Consider the following 19,883-nt stretch of genomic DNA (forward strand, 5'->3'; position numbering starts at 1 on the left):
GTCTATTAATGCTGCAGCATGTGGATAATTGAATAATAAGACTCCACAAAAAGCTATGGATCTTATTGAGGATATGGCAATCACGAACTATCAATGGCAAAATTCTAGAGAGTAGGTTTGAGTCAAAAGTGTTGGGATCCATGTAGTCGACACTATGGTAACTATAAATGCACAATTATAGGCCATGAGCAAGAAGATGGATGCTTTAACTATATCTTCATTTCGAAGATAGGCACAAGGTATGACTTATGATTGGTGTGGGGGTGGCCATCAAAGTCAAGATTGCCAAAATGGTAATACTTTTGCTAAGCCAGAGCCGATTGATTATGTGGAAAATGCTCAAAGGCGGTAGAATAACCATTGTAGCAACACTTATAATTTGGGGTGGACAAATAATTCAATTTTTCTTGGGGAAATTAGAATCAGCAAAGACTTCCACCACCAAGATTTCAGCAGCAAAACCAACATCAAGCTCTTCCTAGAAGGGGTGACTTAGAGGAGATGATGGAGAAGTTCATTCTCAACTTCTAAAACTCGATTTCAATCTATAGAAACCACTCTTATGAATCAGCAAGCTTCGATTCACAACTTAGAGATTGAAGTGGGGCTGATTACAAAAATCTTAAGTGAAAGGCCACAAGGAAGCTTGCCAAGTAACATAGAAGCTAATCCTAAAGAGCAGTTTAAGGTTATCACATTGAGGAGTGGTAAGGAATTAAGAACTAAAATGAATGAAGCAAATGAGAGTTCGACTACAGTTGAGAATGTAGTTAATGAATAAAGGGTGAAGAGGCTAAAGTGGAAGAGAAAGATGAAGCAATAGCAAAGCCTACCCCTATTGTGAAGGAGTATCAACCAAGGATGCCTTTTCTAGCCCATCTTTAGAAAGACAAAATGGATACACAATTTGTAAGTTTCTTGAACTTTTTAAACAATTGCATGGTAATATGTCTTTTATGGAAGCTTTATCATAAATGTCCAAGTATACTAAGTTCTTGAAGGAACTCCTCTCTAATAAGAGGAAACTTGAGGAAGTAAGTTCACAAAGGAATTCTTCTCTAATAAGAGGAAACTTAAGGAAGTGTCAATGGTGCAACTCTCAGAGAAGAGCTCGGCAATTATTGAAAGAAGATTACTAAAGAAGCTAAAAGACCCTAGGGGTTTTACTATTCCTTATTTTATTGGTAATGTGCCTGATTTGGGGGCTAGCATTAGTGTTATACCCTACAATTTATTTAAGAAACTAGAACTTGAAGAACCTAAGCCTACAATCATGAGCATTCAATTAGCTGTATACTCTAAGCGTATCATTGAGGATGTGTTAGTTAATGTTCAAGAGTTTATTTTTCTTATGGATTTTGTGATTATGGATATGGATGAAAGTGTTGATGTTTACCTTATTTTAGGAAAACTCTTTCTTGCTACAGCCAGAGCTGGTATTGATTTTCATGATGGTAAGCTTATTCTTATGGTTGGGGAAGAACAAGTGACCTTTTAGATTCCTAATGCTATGAAACACCCACTCATACTTGATGACATGGACTTTAGTGATGATAAGATTGAGCATTGAACTATTAATTTTATTTCATCTATTGTTGCTAAAAAAATTCTCTTAAGTTATGTATAGTACATGAGTAGGAAAATGTAAGATGGAAGAAGCTTTAAAGTAGCTAATCTATCTTGAGGGAGAAAAGCCGATGAGAAAGAGGGCATTCGAGTCTATTAAGATGCCACAAGAAAATAGGATAAGACCATCCATTGAAGACCCACCTACTTTGGAGCTTAAGCAACTCCCGGCTCATTTGGAATATGTGTTCTTAATGGAGGGATCGGAGCTCCCAATAATAATTAGTTTTGAATTATTAGAGGATAAAAAATCTCAGCTATTGGAAGTGTTAAGGAGGCGATAGAAGGAAATAGCATGGAAAATTGCACATATTAAAGGGATAAGCCCTTCTTTTTGCACACACAATATGCTTATAGAAGAAGAATTCAAGACTATGTTGCAGCCCCAAAGGCGTCTAAACCCCAACATGAAAGAGGTAGTGAAGAAGGAGGTGATCAAGCTTCTTGATGTAGGGATAATTTATCCCATTTCAGACAGTTCTTGGGTAAGCCCAATACAAGTGGTGCCTAAGAAAGAAGGCATGACAGTCGTAATATATGAAAATAATGAGCTTATCCTAGCAAGGACAGTAATAGGTTGAAGAGTGTTCATCGACTATAGGAAATTAAATGATGTCACTAGAAAAGATAATTTCCCATTGCCCTTCATTGATCAGATGTTATAAAGATTGTTAGGGCATAAATATTAATGCTTCTTAGATGGTATGGTATGTCAGGGTACTTTCACATTTCAAGAGCTCCTAAAGATCAGGAGAAGACCACCTTCACATGACCCTACGGGACCTTTGCTTATAGAAGAATGCCATTTGATTTTTGTAATACACCAGCCACTTTTCAAAGGTGCATGATGGCTATCTTTTATGATTTGGTAAGAATATTATAGAAAACTTCATGGATGATTTTTCTATTCAGAGGGACTAATTTGAACAATATTTGGAGCATTTAGAGAGAGTACTAATTAGATAAGAGGAGACCAATTTGGTTTTAAATTAGGAAAAGTGCCATTTTATAGTACAAAAGGCATTATTTTAGGCCATAAGATCTCAAGTAAGAGAATTGAGGTTGATACAATAAAGGTTGAGACTATTAAGAAATTTCCACCTTCGTCATCTGTTAAAGCTATTAGGACTTTTCTTGGACATGCATAATTTTACCATAGATTCATGAAAGACTTCTCTAAAATAGCTAGACCTCTTACTAGGCTTTCGGGGAAGGATTTTGACTTTGTGTTTGATGAAGAGTGTATGGCAACCTTCTCCTCTCTAAAAGCCAAGCTTATTAATGCCCCAATTATGGTAGCACTAGATTGGAGTGTACCATTTGAGCTAATATGCAATGCGAGTGATTTCAACATTGGAGCTGTTCTTGGTTAAAGGAAGGAAAAGCACTTTCAACTCATCTATTATGCAAGTAAGACGATGATTGAAATGCAAGCAAACTACACTACTACTGAAAAGGAATTGCTTGCAGTTATTTTTACTTTTAACAAGTTTCAATCACACTTGATCTTGTCAAAAGTGATTGTGTATACTAACCATTCGAGATTGAGGTATTTATTCTCTAAAACTGATGCACAACCAAGATTAATAAAATGGGTTTTACTTTTATAGGAATTTGACTTAGAGATAAGACAAGAGAGGAGCAGAAAACTTGGCAACTGACCATTTATCGCGCCTTGAGAACCCTCATTTAGAAAAGCTACATGAAAAGGATGTCACTAATCATTTTTCGGATGAGCAATTGTATGCTATGGTAAGTTTGGTAAGTTATTCAAATTTTTCTATTCCATGGTATGCTGACTTTACAAATTATGTTGTTGTCATAGAACTTCTGAAAGATTATTCTTGTCAACAAAAGAATACTCTTTATTGATTTGAAATATTACTTTTGGGAAGATCACTTTTTATTTAAAATATATGCTGACAAGATAATAAGGAGGTGTGTGGCCTTGCCGGAATCTATGAGCATTCTTGGTCATTGCCATAATGGACCAGCTAGAGGACATTATGGAGCAAGTAGAACAGCTCAAATAGTACTATAATCAGGATTCTATTAGCTAACTCTATTCAAGGATAGCCAATTATTTGTGCAAGAATGTGATCATTGCCAACATACACGTAACATTTTGTCTCATGATGAGATGCCCCAAGATATACTTTAACATGAAATTTTTGATGTATGGGCATCGACTTTATAAGACCGTCTCCTAATTCATTTGGTAATAAATATATCTTGGTGGCTATTGATTATGTTTCAATATGGGTTGAGGCACAGGCTTTTCTTGGAAATGATGCTAGTTTGGTAAAATTCTTGAAAAACATTTCTGCAAGTTTGGCATCCCTAAGGCCATTATTAGTGATAGGGGTACACACTTTCACAATGCTCAACTAGAGAAAGTGTTGAGAAGGGTTGGCATCATGCATAAATTTGCCACTCCCTATCACCTTCAAAATAATGGCCAAGTAGAAAACTGATGTGCGTAAAATACACACATCTAAATGGGGTTTTTAAGATTGATTTTATGGACATTTGGATGTGAATTGGTCCCAACACTCACCCTATGCGTCTGTTTGTGTGCATTAGGTCCAAAAGAAGTCAAAGAATGATAAAGGGAAGAATTGGAGCATAATTGGACGTCAAAGCTACCGAAACAAGCTAAGTATGCGCATAAGGAAGCTGAACATGGCCATGTTAGTTTCAACACTGGTCGTGTTCCCAACACGGGCACCAACACGGCCGTGTTGGGTGCATCAAACATCAAAGAAAAAGAAGTTTTTAGGGAGCACGACCACAGAGAGTAACACGGGCATAAACACCAGCCAGTGTTGGGAACATGGGCATCAACACGGCCGTGTTGGCGGCGACAGGGGAAATTAATTAAAAGAAAGAAGAGAGGAAAGAAAGAAAAAAGAGCGGGGGAGAACGTCCCAAACCCTAATATTTTTCTCTCTAAGGGTTTTCTTAGCTGGAACCAAGGGAAAAGGAGAATTGGATCAAGGTTTCAATCGGATTCCCTTCAAAGATTGAAGATTGGTAGAGGTTTGCTGATTGGTTTCAAATCGAGCAAGAGGAACAAGAATCGATTCAATTTGAGTAAGAGGAATTGGGGCTATTTACTCTCATCCAAGGGTGTAATCGGGTTTCTCTACCTTTACTCATTGTTGTAATTGAATTCTTGTGGATTTTGATAATGAACATGATTAGCTAGATTGATTAAATCCATTGGGATTTCTTTACTATGTTGGCTTAGTATTATATTGTTGGATTATTTGGGTTAGTTTTGTATTCTTCTTGCTTTCAATGCATTATTCATGAGACGTTGTGAATTGTGTGTTTAGATTGCTTTGTGTGATTGAGAAGTCCATTTGGCAATTGGAATTTTGAATAGCAAGAACTGGTTAATAATCGCTTAGAGATAAGGATAATTAACCAGCCGAATTAAGAATTAACAAAGCTAAATAAGAGGCGGATTAAAGCTTAATGCTAATTTAAGAATCAATGGTGAGGAAGAGATTCCAACTTTAGTTTATTAGGTTTAGGAATTCAGTTATCTCGAGAGAGAAACCGAATTCGGTTAAGAATTCATCCATGGGTAGCATAATTAGACTCACCAATCCTTTATCTTTTGTTTGATTGCCAACTAGTTTAGGTTCCCTTTGGGTTTGCTTTCCTGTCTTGGTTATTTTATTTATCAATTACTCCTGCATCTCCCTTAGAACTTAGCTTGTAGCTATTAGTTAGTTTAGAAATTATTCATCACTCATTTTAGGTTAATATAACAAAGAATAAATGAGTAACTCTAGGCTTTCACTTTCCCGAGGAATACGACCTTGATACTCGCCATTAGTGCTAGAGTGCATCGATAAGTACACTGCCTTAGATTGTAGCTAACACAATTAGCACACATCAAGTTTTTGGCGTCATTGCCGGGGAATGTTTGAAAACTAGAGTGAAATTTACTATTTGTTAATTTAGCCATTTTTTTATTTTTTTTATATTTATTTCTTTTATTTATACATATTTATTTAGTTAATCTTATGATTCAGATAGTGGAACATGTGCGTAAAACACACACATCTAAATGAGGTTTTTAAGAATGATTTTATGGACATTTGGATGTGAATTGGTCCCAACATTCACCCTATGCGTCTGTTTGTGTGCATTAGGTCCAAAAGAAGTCAAAGAATGATAAAGGGAAGAATTGGAGCATAATTGGACACCGAAGCTGCCGAAACAAGCTAAATATGCGCATGAGGAAGCTGAACAGGGCCGTGTTGGTTTCAACACTGGCGGTGTTCCCAACACGGGCACCAACACGGCCGTGTTGGTTGCATTAAACATCAAAGAAAAAGAAGTTTTTAGGGAGCACGACCACAGAGAGTAACACGGGCATAAACACCAGCCCGTGTTGGGAACACGGGCATCAACACGGTCATGTTGGCGGCGACAGGGGGAATTAATTAAAAGAAAGAAGAGAGGAAAGAGAAAGGAGTGGGGGGAGAACGTCCCAAAACCCTAATATTTCTCTCTCTAAGGGTTTTCTGAGCTGGAACTAAGGGAAAAGGAGACTTGGATCAAGGTTTCAATCGGATTCCCTTCAAAGATTGAAGATTGGGCGAGGTTCGTTGATTGGTTTTCAAATCGAGCAAGAGGAACAAGAATCGATTCAATTCGAGCAAGAGGAATCGGGGCTGTTTACTCTCATCCAAGGGTGTAATCGGGTTTCTTTACCTTTACTCTTTGTTGTAATTGTATTCTTGTGGATTTTGATAATGAACATGATTAGCTAGATTGATTAAATCCATTGGGATTTCTTCACTATGTTGGCTTAGTATTATATTATTGGATTGTTTGGGTTAGTTTTATATTCTTCTTGCTTTCAATATTAATAAGATAATGCATTATTCATGAGACGTTGTGAATTGTGTGTTTAGATTGCTTTGTGTGATTGAGAAGTCCATTTAGCAATTGGAATTTTGAATAGCAAGAACTGGTTAATAATCGCTTAGTGATAAGGATAATTAACTAGCCGGATTAAGAATTAACAAAGCTTAATAGAGGCGGATTAAACCTTAATGCTAATTTAAGAATCAATCGTTAGGAAGAGATTCCACTTTAGGTTATTAGGTTTAGGAATTCGATTATCTCGAGAGAGAAACCGAATTCGGTTAAGAATTCGTCCAGGGGTAGCATAATTAGACTCACCAATCCTTTATCTTTTGTTTGATTGCTAACTAGTTTAGGTTCCCTTTGGGTTTGCTTTCTTGTCTTGGTTATTTTATTTATCAATTACTCCTGCATCTCCCTTAGAATTTAGCTTGTAGCTATTAGTTAGTTTAGAAATTATTCATCACTCATTTTAGGTTAATATAACAAAGAACAAAGGAGTAACTTTGGGCTTTCACTTTCCCGAGGAATACGACCTTGATACTCGCCGTTAGTGCTAGACTGCATCGATAGGTACACTGCCTTAGATTGTAGCTAACACAAGTAGCACACATCAAGTTTTTAGCGCTGTTGTCGGGGAATGTTTGAAAACTAGAGTGAAATTTGCTATTTGTTAATTTAGCCATTTTCTTTTATTTATATTTATTTCTGTTTTATTTGTACATATTTATTTAGTTAAGTTTATGATTCATATAGTGGATGATAAGGAGGTTCAATGCTAAACTCTTTGTATGATACGTTGGAAAATGGGATCAGGAACCAAGAGAGTGCTAAAAATTGGGATACCCGTGCATCTTTAGAAGCTCGAGTGGAATCGTTTTGCAGGGCTACCGATCAACTCTCCACTCCTATCCTTTCATCTCAAGTTTTTTGTGAATTTTGTTGTGGTTTACATTTGAGTAAAGATTGTCCATTGTATAGTGATGTTGCTCATTGTTCTTATAACTATGAACAAGTGAATTATACGAGAAGTTGGCCAAATGAATCGTATGGAAGCACCTACAATCAAGAATGGAGCACTCATTCACCCTTTGGATGGAGCTTAGATGGCCAAGAACCACTAGAATTTCAGCAGCCTAATCTTGCACCATCAACTGAAGGTGAAGAGTTAGTGTCAGAGGAGCTGATGATGAGGTTTATTGCAAGTCTTAAGGATAGATTCCAACAAACAGAGAGGATACTTGAAGATCAACAAGCCTCGATTAAGAACATAGAGCATCAAGTAGGCTTAATCTTCAAGTTACTAGCTGAAGAGCAATTGGGAACTCCATCAAAGCACTCTGAATCCGAGGAACACTTGGTAGTCACTTTGCATTCAGGTGAGAATTTTTTTGGGTTATCTATTATGTTTGACGATGATGCTTCTGTGCAGGACGACTCTTTGAACATGGAGATAGAACTAGAAAAGGAAGAGGGAAACATGATCCCTCTAAAAGACTACCAACAGGAACGTACAGTTGATGATGTTGAGTTGTAGTTAGAGGAATTTTTGGTGGATTTTCCACAAGTCCCTTCGATGATGGAAGATGAGCATGAGTTATCCAATGAAGAAGTCTTGGAGGAGCTCGAGTTTCTTCTAGCAAGTGAACCAAGCCAAGGACTAGAGAAAACCATCGATGTTCCTGAAGAAATTGCCCAACCGTCAATCCTTCCAATTGGTGAAACTCCAGCTTTCAAATTGGAAGAGCCCCTAGAGCATCATGACTACGTGCAATTATACGAGGAGCGAGTTTTTCCCATTATACTGGCAGCTTTCTTGATAGTCGGGAAGAGGAAATTGACAATTATCCCTCCAAGCGGATACTTGAAGACATTTGCTTGTAAGAAGGATGGATGGTCGTCGATCACGCCCGTTTGCTTTTCACCATGAGTCCAGCTAAGAAGACTCATCACATCAAAAAGAAGCGCTTTTGGGAGGCACCCCAATTTTTATCTTTAATCTCTAATATTTTAACCTTTTGTTTTGAAACATTTTATTAGTTTTAGTTTTCAAATTTTTTTTAATTTTTGTTTCAGTTTTGATTTTAATTCTTTATTTTATTATTTGCAGCCACTCCGCTACCACAGACTAGCCAACGCCCTGATATCCCTGATGATGCACCTCTTTTCACTCCGGAGCCATAGTTAGGGCAGTATTAGCTCTTTTTTCCTTTTTCATTTCTTATATTTTGTACACTAGGGACAGTGTGTCCTTTAAGTGTGGGGTGGGTGATATTTATCCCATCTCAGTTGTTTGTTTATTCTTTGTGCAATTTTTTGTAAGATCTTGAAAATTTTTTACTTTATTTCGATGCTCTTACTGTTGACTTGATTTTGAAATACTGTTTATGTCCATGTGATCGGGTAAAACCGATAGTGTTGAGTCTTGCGAAAGAATGTAAGATAATTAGTTTGATTTTGCACTAAGTTGCTTTGGTTTATTTAATTTTGTTTTGATGATTTTTGTTTGGAACCTACTCAAAAGCACACGTGTGAGAAATTGAGCCTAAATTGTAAGGATACACTTTATATGCTTGTATTTATTTCTTGTTGAGAGTGCCAATTACTGTCTTTGCTTTTAGAACTTGCTCGGTAATGCTTATGAGGGCCACAAGGAGAGTTAACACTTTGGTATGATAGAGGCACTTAGGTTTTTGATGGTTGCTACTCGTGTTAGCTACAATCTAAGGCAGTGTACCTATCGATGCAGTCTAGCACTAATGGCGAGTATCAAGGTCGTATTCCTCGAGAAAGCGAAAGCCCAGAGTTACTCCTTTGTTCTTTGTTATATTAACCTAAAATGGATGATGAATAAATTCTAAACTAACTATTAACTACGAGCTAAGTCCTAAGGGAGATGCAGGAGTAATTGATAAGTGAAATAATCAAGACAAGAAGACAAACCCAAAGGGAATCTAAACTAGTTGGCAATCAAACAAAAGATAAAGGATCGGTGAGTCTAATTATGCTACCCGTGGACGAATTCTTAACCGAATTCGGTTTCTCTCTCGAGATAACCGAATTCCTAAACCTAATAACCTAAAGTTGGAATCTCTTCCTAACGATTGATTCTTAAATTAGCATTAAGCTTTAATCCGCCTCTATTAAGCTTTGTTAATTCTTAATCCGGCTAGTTAATTATCCTTATCTCTAAGCGATTATTAACCAGTTCTTGTTATTCAAAATTCCAATTGCCAAACGGATTTCTCAATCTCATAAAGCAATCTAAACATCACAATTCATAACATCTCATGAATAATGCATAATCTTATTAATACTGAAAACAAGAAGAATACAAAACCAACTCAAACAATCCAACAATATAATATCAAGCCAACATATTAAAGAAATCCCAATGGATTAAATCAGTCTAGCTAAACATGTTCATGTTTAAAACAATCTAGGAAATCAATTACAATGAAAGAATAATGAAAATAAAACATGTACACCCTTTTCTCTCGAATTGGATGAACAGCTTCAAATCTGGATCTACACTTTAATTAATCTCCCAAACTGCCTCTTGAATTGCTTCCACTACGGTTTTGTACTCGGAACCTTGCGATTCCGGGATTCTTACTCCCCGCAACTCTTTCTCGCACTCAATACTATGCAGAAACCGAACCAACCACTAGGGCTCAATGTCACTTCTTCCCCTCTCTTCTTCTCTAAGAAAAATGAATTTTTCTTATATATTTAACTCAGCACGGCCGTGGTCAAGGCCGTGCTGTCCATGCCATGCTGAAACTGTGGATCTCACCAAGTAGGGTTTCACCACGGCCGTGTTTCTCCCCGTGTTGGCTACCACGGGCCGTGTTGCTCCCCGTGTTATCCACCACGGGCCGTGCTGAAGGCCGTGGTGGCTATGGAAACCGTGCCCAAACTATTGTTTTGAAGACCAAGTTTTGATGGTTGGTCACGGCCAGAGTCTAGGCCGTGATGGTCAGCACGGCCTTGACTCAGGCCGTGATCAATGTGTGCAACGCGGGCTCTTGTCCGATCTTGATGAATTCTCATCCGTTTCCGCACGTATTGATCTATAATTGCTTAAACACCGATGATGGTCCTATAAATGTTCCTGAAATGCAAAAGAACATAAAACACGGGTGATCTGGGAATAAAAGCACAATAATTAATCTGGATCTACACTTTAATTAATCTCCCAAACTGCCTCTTGAATTGCTTCCACTACGGTTTTGTACTCGGAACCTTGCGATTCCCGGGATTCTTACTCCCATAACTCTTTCTCGCACTCAATACTATGCGAAACCGAACCAACCACTAGGGCTCAATGTCACTTCTTCCCCTCTCTTCTTCTCTAAGAAAAATGAATTTTTCTTATATATTTAACTTCAAGCACGGCTAGTGGTCAAGCTCTCATCTTGTGGATCTCACCAGTAGGGTTTCACCACGGTAGTGTTTCTCCCCGTGTTGGCTACCACGGGCCGTGTTGCTCCCCGTGTTATCCACCACGGGCCGTGCTGAAGGCCGTGGTGGCTACGGAAACCGTGCCCAAACTATTGTTTTGAAGACCAAGTTTTGATGGTTGGTCACGGCCAGAGTCTAGGCCGTGATGGTCAGCACGGCCTTGACTCAGGCCGTGATCAATGTGTGCAACGCGGGCTCTTGTCCGATCTTGATGAATTCTCATCCGTTTCCGCACGTATTGATCTATAATTGCTTAAACACCGATGATGGTCCTATAAATGTTCCTGAAATGCAAAAGAACATAAAACACGGGTGATCTGGGAATAAAAGCACAATAATTGCTAAGAACATACGCAATAATATGCAAGCAAATATGTGTAAAACTATGCTCATCAGTTTTTCATTCTAGCCAAATAGCCTTCATTCGTTTATTGATTCTGTAGATAACCCCTTCTTTCACCATTTTTTTTATCATATTCCATTACCACTTAGTTTTATTCTGCTTTGGGTTATGATTTTGCATATGAGTTATTTTTATTGGGAATTTTTGTCTTGGGAATAGTGTGGAATCTTATAGCAACTTTCTTCAATCCAAAAGAAATTCACTCTATTATGTGAATGTTCTTCCTTTATGAAAAAAAAAGAAAAAAAAAGAAAAAAAATAATAAGAAGAAGAAGAATAAAAGGGAAGGGTGATGAAAAGAAAGAAAGTAAGTGAGCTAAACATTTTGACTTAATTCCTATTTCCCACCTTGGACTACTATCCATTGTTTACCCCTTGTGATTATTGTGACTTGTGTGTAGGTCATGTATTTCATTGCAGAACACCATAGGTTCAACTCTGACCAAATTTACCTACCCTTACCTAATCCCCATTACAACCCTTATAAAGACCTCTTGACATGGTCGTTGACTCTCCATAAGTGGTAGGAGTAGGATTTAAGAGCAAGCATATAGTAAGTAAGGCAGTAGTTGATGCATTGAGCGATTAAACACTACCCTTTAAACACTTTGAGTGATTTAGAGTGAATCTGGTGAGGAGTTGATTCTGAATAATTTTGTTGAGACAGTATTTTATGAATTATTGGCATCTTGGTTGTGATACTTGAATTGATTGCTTCGTTTCTTTTTGTTTGACTTACGCTTGTTAAGGATATGTGCAATAGCTCTCTAGCTTGTCTATCAGTTTAAGTGTTGTTCCTTAGTTGTTTATTTTCCTTATTTTACTTTTGATTGCTTAAGGACAAGCAATGAGCTAAGTGTGGGGTTATTTGATGTTCGTAAAATACACACATCTAAATGAGGATTTTAAGAATGATTTTATGGACATTTGGATGTGAATTGGTCCCAACACTCACCCTTTGCGTCTATTTATGTGCATTAGGTCCAAAAGAAGTCAAAGAATGATAAAGGGAAGAATTGGAGCATAATTGGATGCCGAAGCTGCTGAAACAAGCTAAGTATGCGCACGAGGAAGCTGAACATGGCCGTGTTGGTTGCATCAAACATCAAAGAAAAAGAAGTTTTTAGGGAGCACGGCCACAGAGAGTAACACGAGCATAAACACTAGCCTGTGTTGGGAACACGGGCATCAACACGGCCATGTTGGCGGCGACAGGGGGAATTAATTAAAAGAAAGAAAAGAGGAAAGAAAGAAAAGAGAGCAGGGGAGAACGTCCCAAACCCTAATATTTCTCTCTCTAAGGGTTTTCTTAGCTGGAACTAAGGGAAAAGGAGACTTGGATCAAGGTTTTAATCGGATTCCCTTCAAAGATTGAAGATTGGGCGAGGTTCGTTGATTGGTTTTCAAATCGAGCAAGAGAAACAAGAATCGATTCAATTCGAGCAAGAGGAATTGGGGCTGTTTACTCTCATCCAAGGGTGTAATCGGGTTTGTCTACCTTTACTCATTGTTGTAATTGAATTCTTATGGATTTTGATAATGAACATGATTAGCTAGATTGATTAAATTCATTGGGATTTCTTTACTATGTTAGCTTAGTATTATATCGTTAGATTGTTTGGGTTAGTTTTGTATTCTTCTTGCTTTCAGTATTAATAAGATAATGCATTATTCATGAGACGTTGTGAATTGTGTGTTTAGATTGCTTTGTGTGATTGAGAAGTCCATTTGGCAATTGGAATTTTGAATAGTAAGAACTGGTTAATAATCGCTTAGAGATAAGGATAATTAACTAGCCGGATTAAGAATTAACAAAGCTTAATAGAGGCAGATTAAAGCTTAATGCTAATTTAAGAATCAATCGTTAGGAAGAGATTCCAACTTTAGGTTATTAGGTTTAGAAATTCGATTATCTCGAGAGAGAAACCAAATTCGGTTAAGAATTCGTCCATGGGTAGCATAATTAGACTCACCAATCCTTTATCTTTTGTTTGATTGCCAACTAGTTTAGGTTCCCTTTGGGTTTGCTTTCCTGTCTTGGTTATTTTATTTATCAATTACTCCTGCATCTCCCTTAGAACTTATCTTGTAGCTATTAGTTAGTTTAGAAATTATTCATCACTCATTTTAAGTTAATATAACAAAGAACGAAGGAGTAACTCTGGGCTTTCACTTTCCCGAGGAATACGACCTTGATACTCGCCATTAGTGCTAGACTGCATCGATAGGTACACTGCCTTAGATTGTAGCTAACACAATTAGGAACCATCAAAAACACAAATAGAGAGCTCAAGAGAATTCTGAGAAGACTGTATAGGAAGGATTGGTCTATGAAACTTGATGATACCATGTGGGCTTATAGAATTTCTTTTGAAATAACCTTAGGCACTACTTCTTATAGATTAGTATATAGAAAATCTTGCCATCTACCTGTTGAGATTGAGCATAAAGCTTTTTAGGCTATTAAACAAGTTAACCTTGATCTAACTAGTGCAGGTTTGAAAAGAAATTTGCAGGTTAATGAGTTAGATGAATGGAGGCTACATGCATATGAGAATGTTCCTCCAACCAAGAAACGCACAAAGAGACGACATGATTCTCGAATTAAGCCAAAAAGGGAGTTTCAAGCTGGAGATAAGGTACTTCTATCTGATTTGCAGCTTTAGTTATTTTCAGCTAAGTTAAAATCACGTTGGTCTAGTCCATTTATGGTTAAACAAGCTTTTCTATATGGAGTAGTGAGTTAAGACATCCTAAAAAGGGTGAATTTAAAGTCAATGGCCATAGATTGAAACTATATCTTGCAAGAGAGTTTGATTCAGAAAAAAAGTCTTATAATTTCGTGAGTCAACATGAGAAAACACCTAGATGTCTAGCTAAGATAACATTAAAGAAGCGTTTGGTATGAAGCAACCTACTTTTTGTTTTCTTGTTTCTTTATTTTAGTTTTATGCTATGCTCATTTTCAGTATTAGTTATTTATGCCTTTGTTATGCAATTTTTGTGTTTAAGGAATAATAGGCTCAATATACACCATTCAATTTGCTTTAGTCTAATTTTCATAGGTTTGAGCCCATCCTAGTTTTAATTGAATCCAATAAGGATATTGGTGTTTTAGTTAGTTAGAAATAAACTAGTAATTGTAATTTTTAAGTACTTTTCTTTTTCCTTTTTCTTTAAGGACTAGCATTTTAGTTTTATTTAGAAGACTAGAATCCTAATATTATTACCTTAGACTTTTGAACTTCAATAAGCATTATAACTCTTGAGATTTGCTCTATAAATGGAACCTTCTCCATTCCTTTTAGATTTTACATTCTTCCTACTTTTGCCATAGCCATGAGTTCTAGGGATACTCATGTGTATGATGTTCCTTCTTCCCCATTATCATCACCACCTAGAGCTAGACATAGGTCAAAATCACCATCCCTATGTAGCAAAAGATCACCCACACCACATCCAACTAAGTTTTGAAAGCGTGACTTTCCTGAACTCATTCATCATCCTCTAGAAGGTGGGTTCTATAGTATAGGAAGGGGAATCCATGGGATCTAAGGCTAGAAGAGTTTACTGTTGTATTAGGTTATTAAATAGCATACTTTAAGCCCATTGAGCATGTCTTCTCATTGGATGAAATAATAGAGAATGAGCGCCTTGTACGAGCTTATCCAAAGAAATATCTTTATGAAGACAATACTTCGAATGGGGCTCCCAAATCTAATAATAGTTTATAGAGTGATCTTAGTGAACCTAGTGATTAGGAAGGGAGTGAAGCTGCTCCTCTTACTCCAAAAACTCGAGGATGCTCCAAGAAGCATACTCGTGTTATCTCAACAACAAAAAGGGGACGAGGATGTCCAAGTAAGGTTGAGCAATCTTCTAAAGTCAAGAGAGGGAAAGGACATCCAAGGAAGTTATTGTGAAGTCTTTAGATATGAAAATTGGAATAATGTTTAGACTAGTGATCTTAGTAAACTAGTTTTTCTTTTAGTTATGTGATTTTCTTCTTTAGTTTAGGGTTTGATTTGAATCCTTAGATTTTTGTTAGTTTCTTTTCTATTTATCAATAAATTTTAGTTCCTTTTAATTCAATTTGATTTGTTATTTATTTGTGTTTTCATTTATTTTGGTTATTATCACTACAAATAGAACATCAGTTTAGAGACCACCTTTTGTGATCTCTAAGTGTTCGCTATTACCACTTACTGAATTTGTCATGACCTGAAACCTATCACATGAGATATTGTCTACTTTAGCCCCTACTAGCCTTACAGTTTTATCCCTTTGGCGGATTCGAGAACTTCCCAAGAGGTCACCCATCCTGAAATTTCCCTAGTCTCTAAGTGGTCGCTATTATCACTTATTAAATTTGTCATTATCCGGAACCAGATCACTTGCTCGGGTAGTAAGGCTCGTCCTCCTTTGAGATGGTCTCCCAGGCCTTGTCAAAAGAAACTATCGAGTTGTATAATGAACCTCTAAAATCATCTGAATCTATGGTCATCTAGTCATAGAGGCCAAGTGCAACACCAAACTAGGGAATACTCATCGTGTAAGTCTGTTCCCCTAACTAAAACGAAATGGCCTCTAGCTAAGACCAGTCTCTGATCTGCGTTTGAAGAAAGAAAGTGGAGGCGAAATCAATTGTGAGCTCTCTATAAGTGGGCTCCACAATGCAGAAAAAGGCCTCAAAAGATGGTGTATGAAGTAACTCTCGAACCTCAGCAACTCGGCCAACTGTCTCCAATGCCTGCCAATCCATACATCTCCCGCAGCCTACTATCTGTATCGCAGCTGCTGATAACTAGCCTCGTGAGTGGGGCTTTGAAACTGTAAAAGTCTATCTTGTGCGGGAGCTGGAGGTGGAGCTGGAGCTCTAGGGGCAGGTGGGACAGGTGCTCGAGGTACAGGTGGTGCAGGTGCAGGTGATGCAGGCTGGTCAAGCAGGTCTGGACGCCTTCTCTTGGAGACACCCACCTTCCCAGGTCTCTCACGCTGATCAGTCATAGTACTTGCATGAAAATTGATCAAAACTCCTATCAAAACAGTAATTCTAGCACCAAACAGACAATTATTATAATAACAGCAGTAGTTTAACAGTAATATAATAGTAATTTAACATCATAAGGACATCTGCATTAGTCAATTTCCAATTCAGCAGCATAGTGACTAATTCACAAAACCAGCTCACAATCCAACAAGTTCAAACATACTAAACAGCGGCAATAAGGCAATTCAAAGGTAGAAAGAAGAAATCAAAAATATAAACAATAGTAACATATAAAGAAAAATAAATCAATAATAGCAAATCAAAATTAAAAGAAGAGCAAGAAATTCAATAAAAAATGCAACAAAAATGATGAATTTAATGAAATAAGAAAATTAACAAGGAGATTGATGAAAATAAGAAGCAATACCAAAAATTACAGAAATAATTAAAGAAATTAAAGAAAAGAGTATAATCATATACCAAAATGGAGTATTAAACAAAGTTAAAGGAAGAAACTTACTTGATTTTTCAAAAAAATACTTGAAAATTGAAGGAAAAGATGGAGAGGATATCGGCCTATACGTGCGAAGAGAGAAAAGAGTAAAAATTTTACTACCTGTGATATGACGCAGCTTATATAGGCGCTGAGTTAACACGCCCGTGTTCCAGGTCATGCTGACCAACATGCCCAGTCCTACAACACATGTTAGTTGCGGAAAACATGTTAAAGTCTAATTTTTCTCTCAACATGGTTTGGGTGCCCTCAACGCAGGCGTGTTACTTGATACGAATGTGTTCACAGCCCGTGTCACTCTCGAAAAACATGCTGAAGTCCAATTTCAACTCATCACGATTTGGTTGCCCACAACATGCCTGTGTTGATAAGCACGGGTGTGCTCACGGGGCGTGCTGAAGCCCACAGTTAATTTCTAGCAATTTTTCACGCGTAATTTCCTGCAATATTCAACAATCAAACATCCAAGTTTCCTTCCACATACCTCAAAACACTCAAATGGCATATAAAACTCAAAAGTTAAATAAAAATGAAGACTAAAACTAAGAAAATGTTCCAAAATGAATGATCAAAATGTCAAAAACATAAAATAAAAGTTGGAGTGCCTCCCAAAATCGCTTCTTTTTTCCCCGAGTCATTTAGCTAGACTCATAATGCTTGAACTACTCCTGTTGATGTAATACAAGATTGACTCACTCCTCGAGCTCCAATGAATCACCATAGTAATGCTTCAACCTATGCCCATTGACCTGGAAGTTTCCCTTCTCTAGATGGTGCAAATCCACTGTGCCATATGGGATAACTCGCTGGATGGTGAATGGTCCTAACCAATAGCTCTTTAGCTTCCCAGGAAAGAGTCGGAGTCGTGAGTTATACAGTAACACACTATCCCTAACTTGGAACTCCTTTAGTGCTCCTTAGCCTCTTGTCATGCCACTTCTTGGTATGCTCCTTGTAGATTAAGGAGTTGCCTATATGCTTGGTTACGCCACACATCCAACTCATTAAGCTGCCACTATCTATGTTTACCTGCATCAATAACATCAAAATTGCAAGTTTTCAAAACCCACAATGCTTTCTTATAAACTAGCCTATATGGTGTAAAACCAGTTGAAGTATGATAGGCCGTCCTAAATGCCCACAAGGCATCATCTAGCTTCTCCGCCCAATCCTTCCTACTCACTCCTACAGTTTTCTCTGAAATTTGTTTCAAACCCCTATTAGTAACCTCCACTTGCCCACTAGTTTGGGTGTGATAGGGTGTAGAAAACCTATATGATACACCATAGTGTTTAAGTACCTTTTCTAACTGGGCATTACAAAAATGAGTCCCCTGTCACTAATAAGAGCCCTAGGTGTCCCGAACCTAGCAAACAGTCTTTTGAGGAATCTCGTAACTGCCCTAGCATCATCAGTGGGAAAAGCTTGCGCTTCTAGCCACTTTGAGATGTACTCGATGGCAACCAAGATGTATTTGTTACCATAAGAAGAAGGAAAGGGTCCCATGAACTCGATGCCCCAAACATAAAAAATCTCAACAGCTTGAATGCTCATTTGGGGCATCTCATCATGAGTATAGATGTTATATAATCTTTGGCATGCATCACAAACTTGAACAAATGCTCTAGCATCCCTAAAGATCGTAGGCTAGTAAAATCCAGAGTCTAGCACCTTCCTAGCTATATGATTTATAGCTTGATGACTTCCCATTAGTCCTTCATAGCAATGCCTCAAAATCTGGAGGATCTCCTCCCCATGTACACATCGTTGAATAACCTGATCTGCACAAACTCTGAACAAGAAAGGGTCCTCCCAAATATAGTATTTCAATTCAGAAAAGAATGTCTTCTTTTGCTAAAATGTCGTACCCTTCGGAAGGACTTTAGCAACTATATAGTTTGCAAAATCAAAAAACCAAGGGTTATCAAAATTAACCTGAACTGAGCATAAGAACTCATCCTGAAAATTGTCATCAATCGCCCTCTCATCAAGTGCCTCCAAAGTCGGGTTTTCTAGCCTAGAAAGGTGGTCTGCTGCCAAGTTCTCAGCACCTTTCTTATCCTTGATCTCAATATCGAACTCTTACAACAACAGAATCCAACGAATGAGTCTAGACTTTGCATTATTCTTACTGAACAAATACCTGAGTGCGGAATGGTCCGTGTTAACCGCTGTCTTTAATAGTATCAAATAAGATCTGGACTTGTCAAATGCAAAAACAACAACTAGAAGCTCATTTTCAATGGTGGTGTACTGCTCCTGGGCATTAGTCAATGTTTTGCTAGTATAGCAGATTGGTTGGAACTTCTTATCTCTCCTCTGTTCAATAAGATATTTATTGATATTCCTAAAAATCTATCGCTTTCTTTAGGGTTTCCATTGAAATCCTACCTCTATAAATAGAAAGTGGAGTTTAGGATTTTAGAGAGGAAGAAATAACTAAAATTCAGCTGTGAGTTAAATTGATATAGAAGAAACACTGAAAAAAAGAAGGAATAGAGAGAAAATCAAAAACAAAAAGAAAGAAAAGCACTGTTAATCATAGCAATCGTTAGAAGATCTAAGCCACCAAATAAAGAACCATTTTAGGAAACAAACCATTGAAAAAGATCATTTTTGGAAGAAAAAAAATTAATCGACAAAAGATTTCTCAAAGCCAGATCTAGAACTGAATTCCTACCCAGTCTTTGTTTCAACTCCATCCTCGTCGCCTGAGACTCGTAGATCCAACATCCACGGTGACAATCTGAGGGTTCCTTCCGCCATACATCCACATTGATCATAAAAATCATTCTTTCATTCCTTATTGTGGTCTTTATATATTATTTATCATCAGAAACATGTTTAGGGTTTTGATCATTGATAAATATGATTAGAATAGATTCATATTAATGTGCATGTTAATAGGTTTTGAATCTGATAATAAAAACTTAGGGCTTTCTTTAAGATTTGATGTTTGACAATTAGGGTTTTATATTTGATTAGAAATATGTTATAGA

At 37.3% G+C, this 19,883-nt stretch overlaps 1 protein-coding gene across 1 annotated transcript; it reads left to right on the forward strand.

Annotated features, from left to right (window-relative positions):
* The first annotated feature begins 1,087 nt into the window (after positions 1–1,087).
* Positions 1,088–14,046, forward strand: LOC125370271. The gene is made up of 2 exons (XM_048375270.1): positions 1,088–1,454; positions 13,877–14,046. Exons 1-2 carry the CDS (start codon positions 1,088–1,090, stop codon positions 14,044–14,046), a joined length of 537 nt encoding a protein of 178 aa, XP_048231227.1.
* The last annotated feature ends 5,837 nt before the right edge of the window (positions 14,047–19,883 follow it).

Source organism: Ricinus communis, chromosome 6 (assembly GCF_019578655.1).
Source record: "Ricinus communis isolate WT05 ecotype wild-type chromosome 6, ASM1957865v1, whole genome shotgun sequence".
Lineage (NCBI taxonomy): Eukaryota > Viridiplantae > Streptophyta > Magnoliopsida > Malpighiales > Euphorbiaceae > Ricinus > Ricinus communis.

Bases quoted from the DNA above. Each gene is read 5' to 3' on its own strand.
- LOC125370271 (XM_048375270.1), top strand. From the start codon at position 1,088: ATGGTGCAACTCTCAGAGAAGAGCTCGGCAATTATTGAAAGAAGATTA. The intron at 1,455-13,876 runs GTAAGCTTATTC...TAACTAGTGCAG, and splicing joins TGGTATTGATTTTCATGATG to GTTTGAAAAGAAATTTGCAG.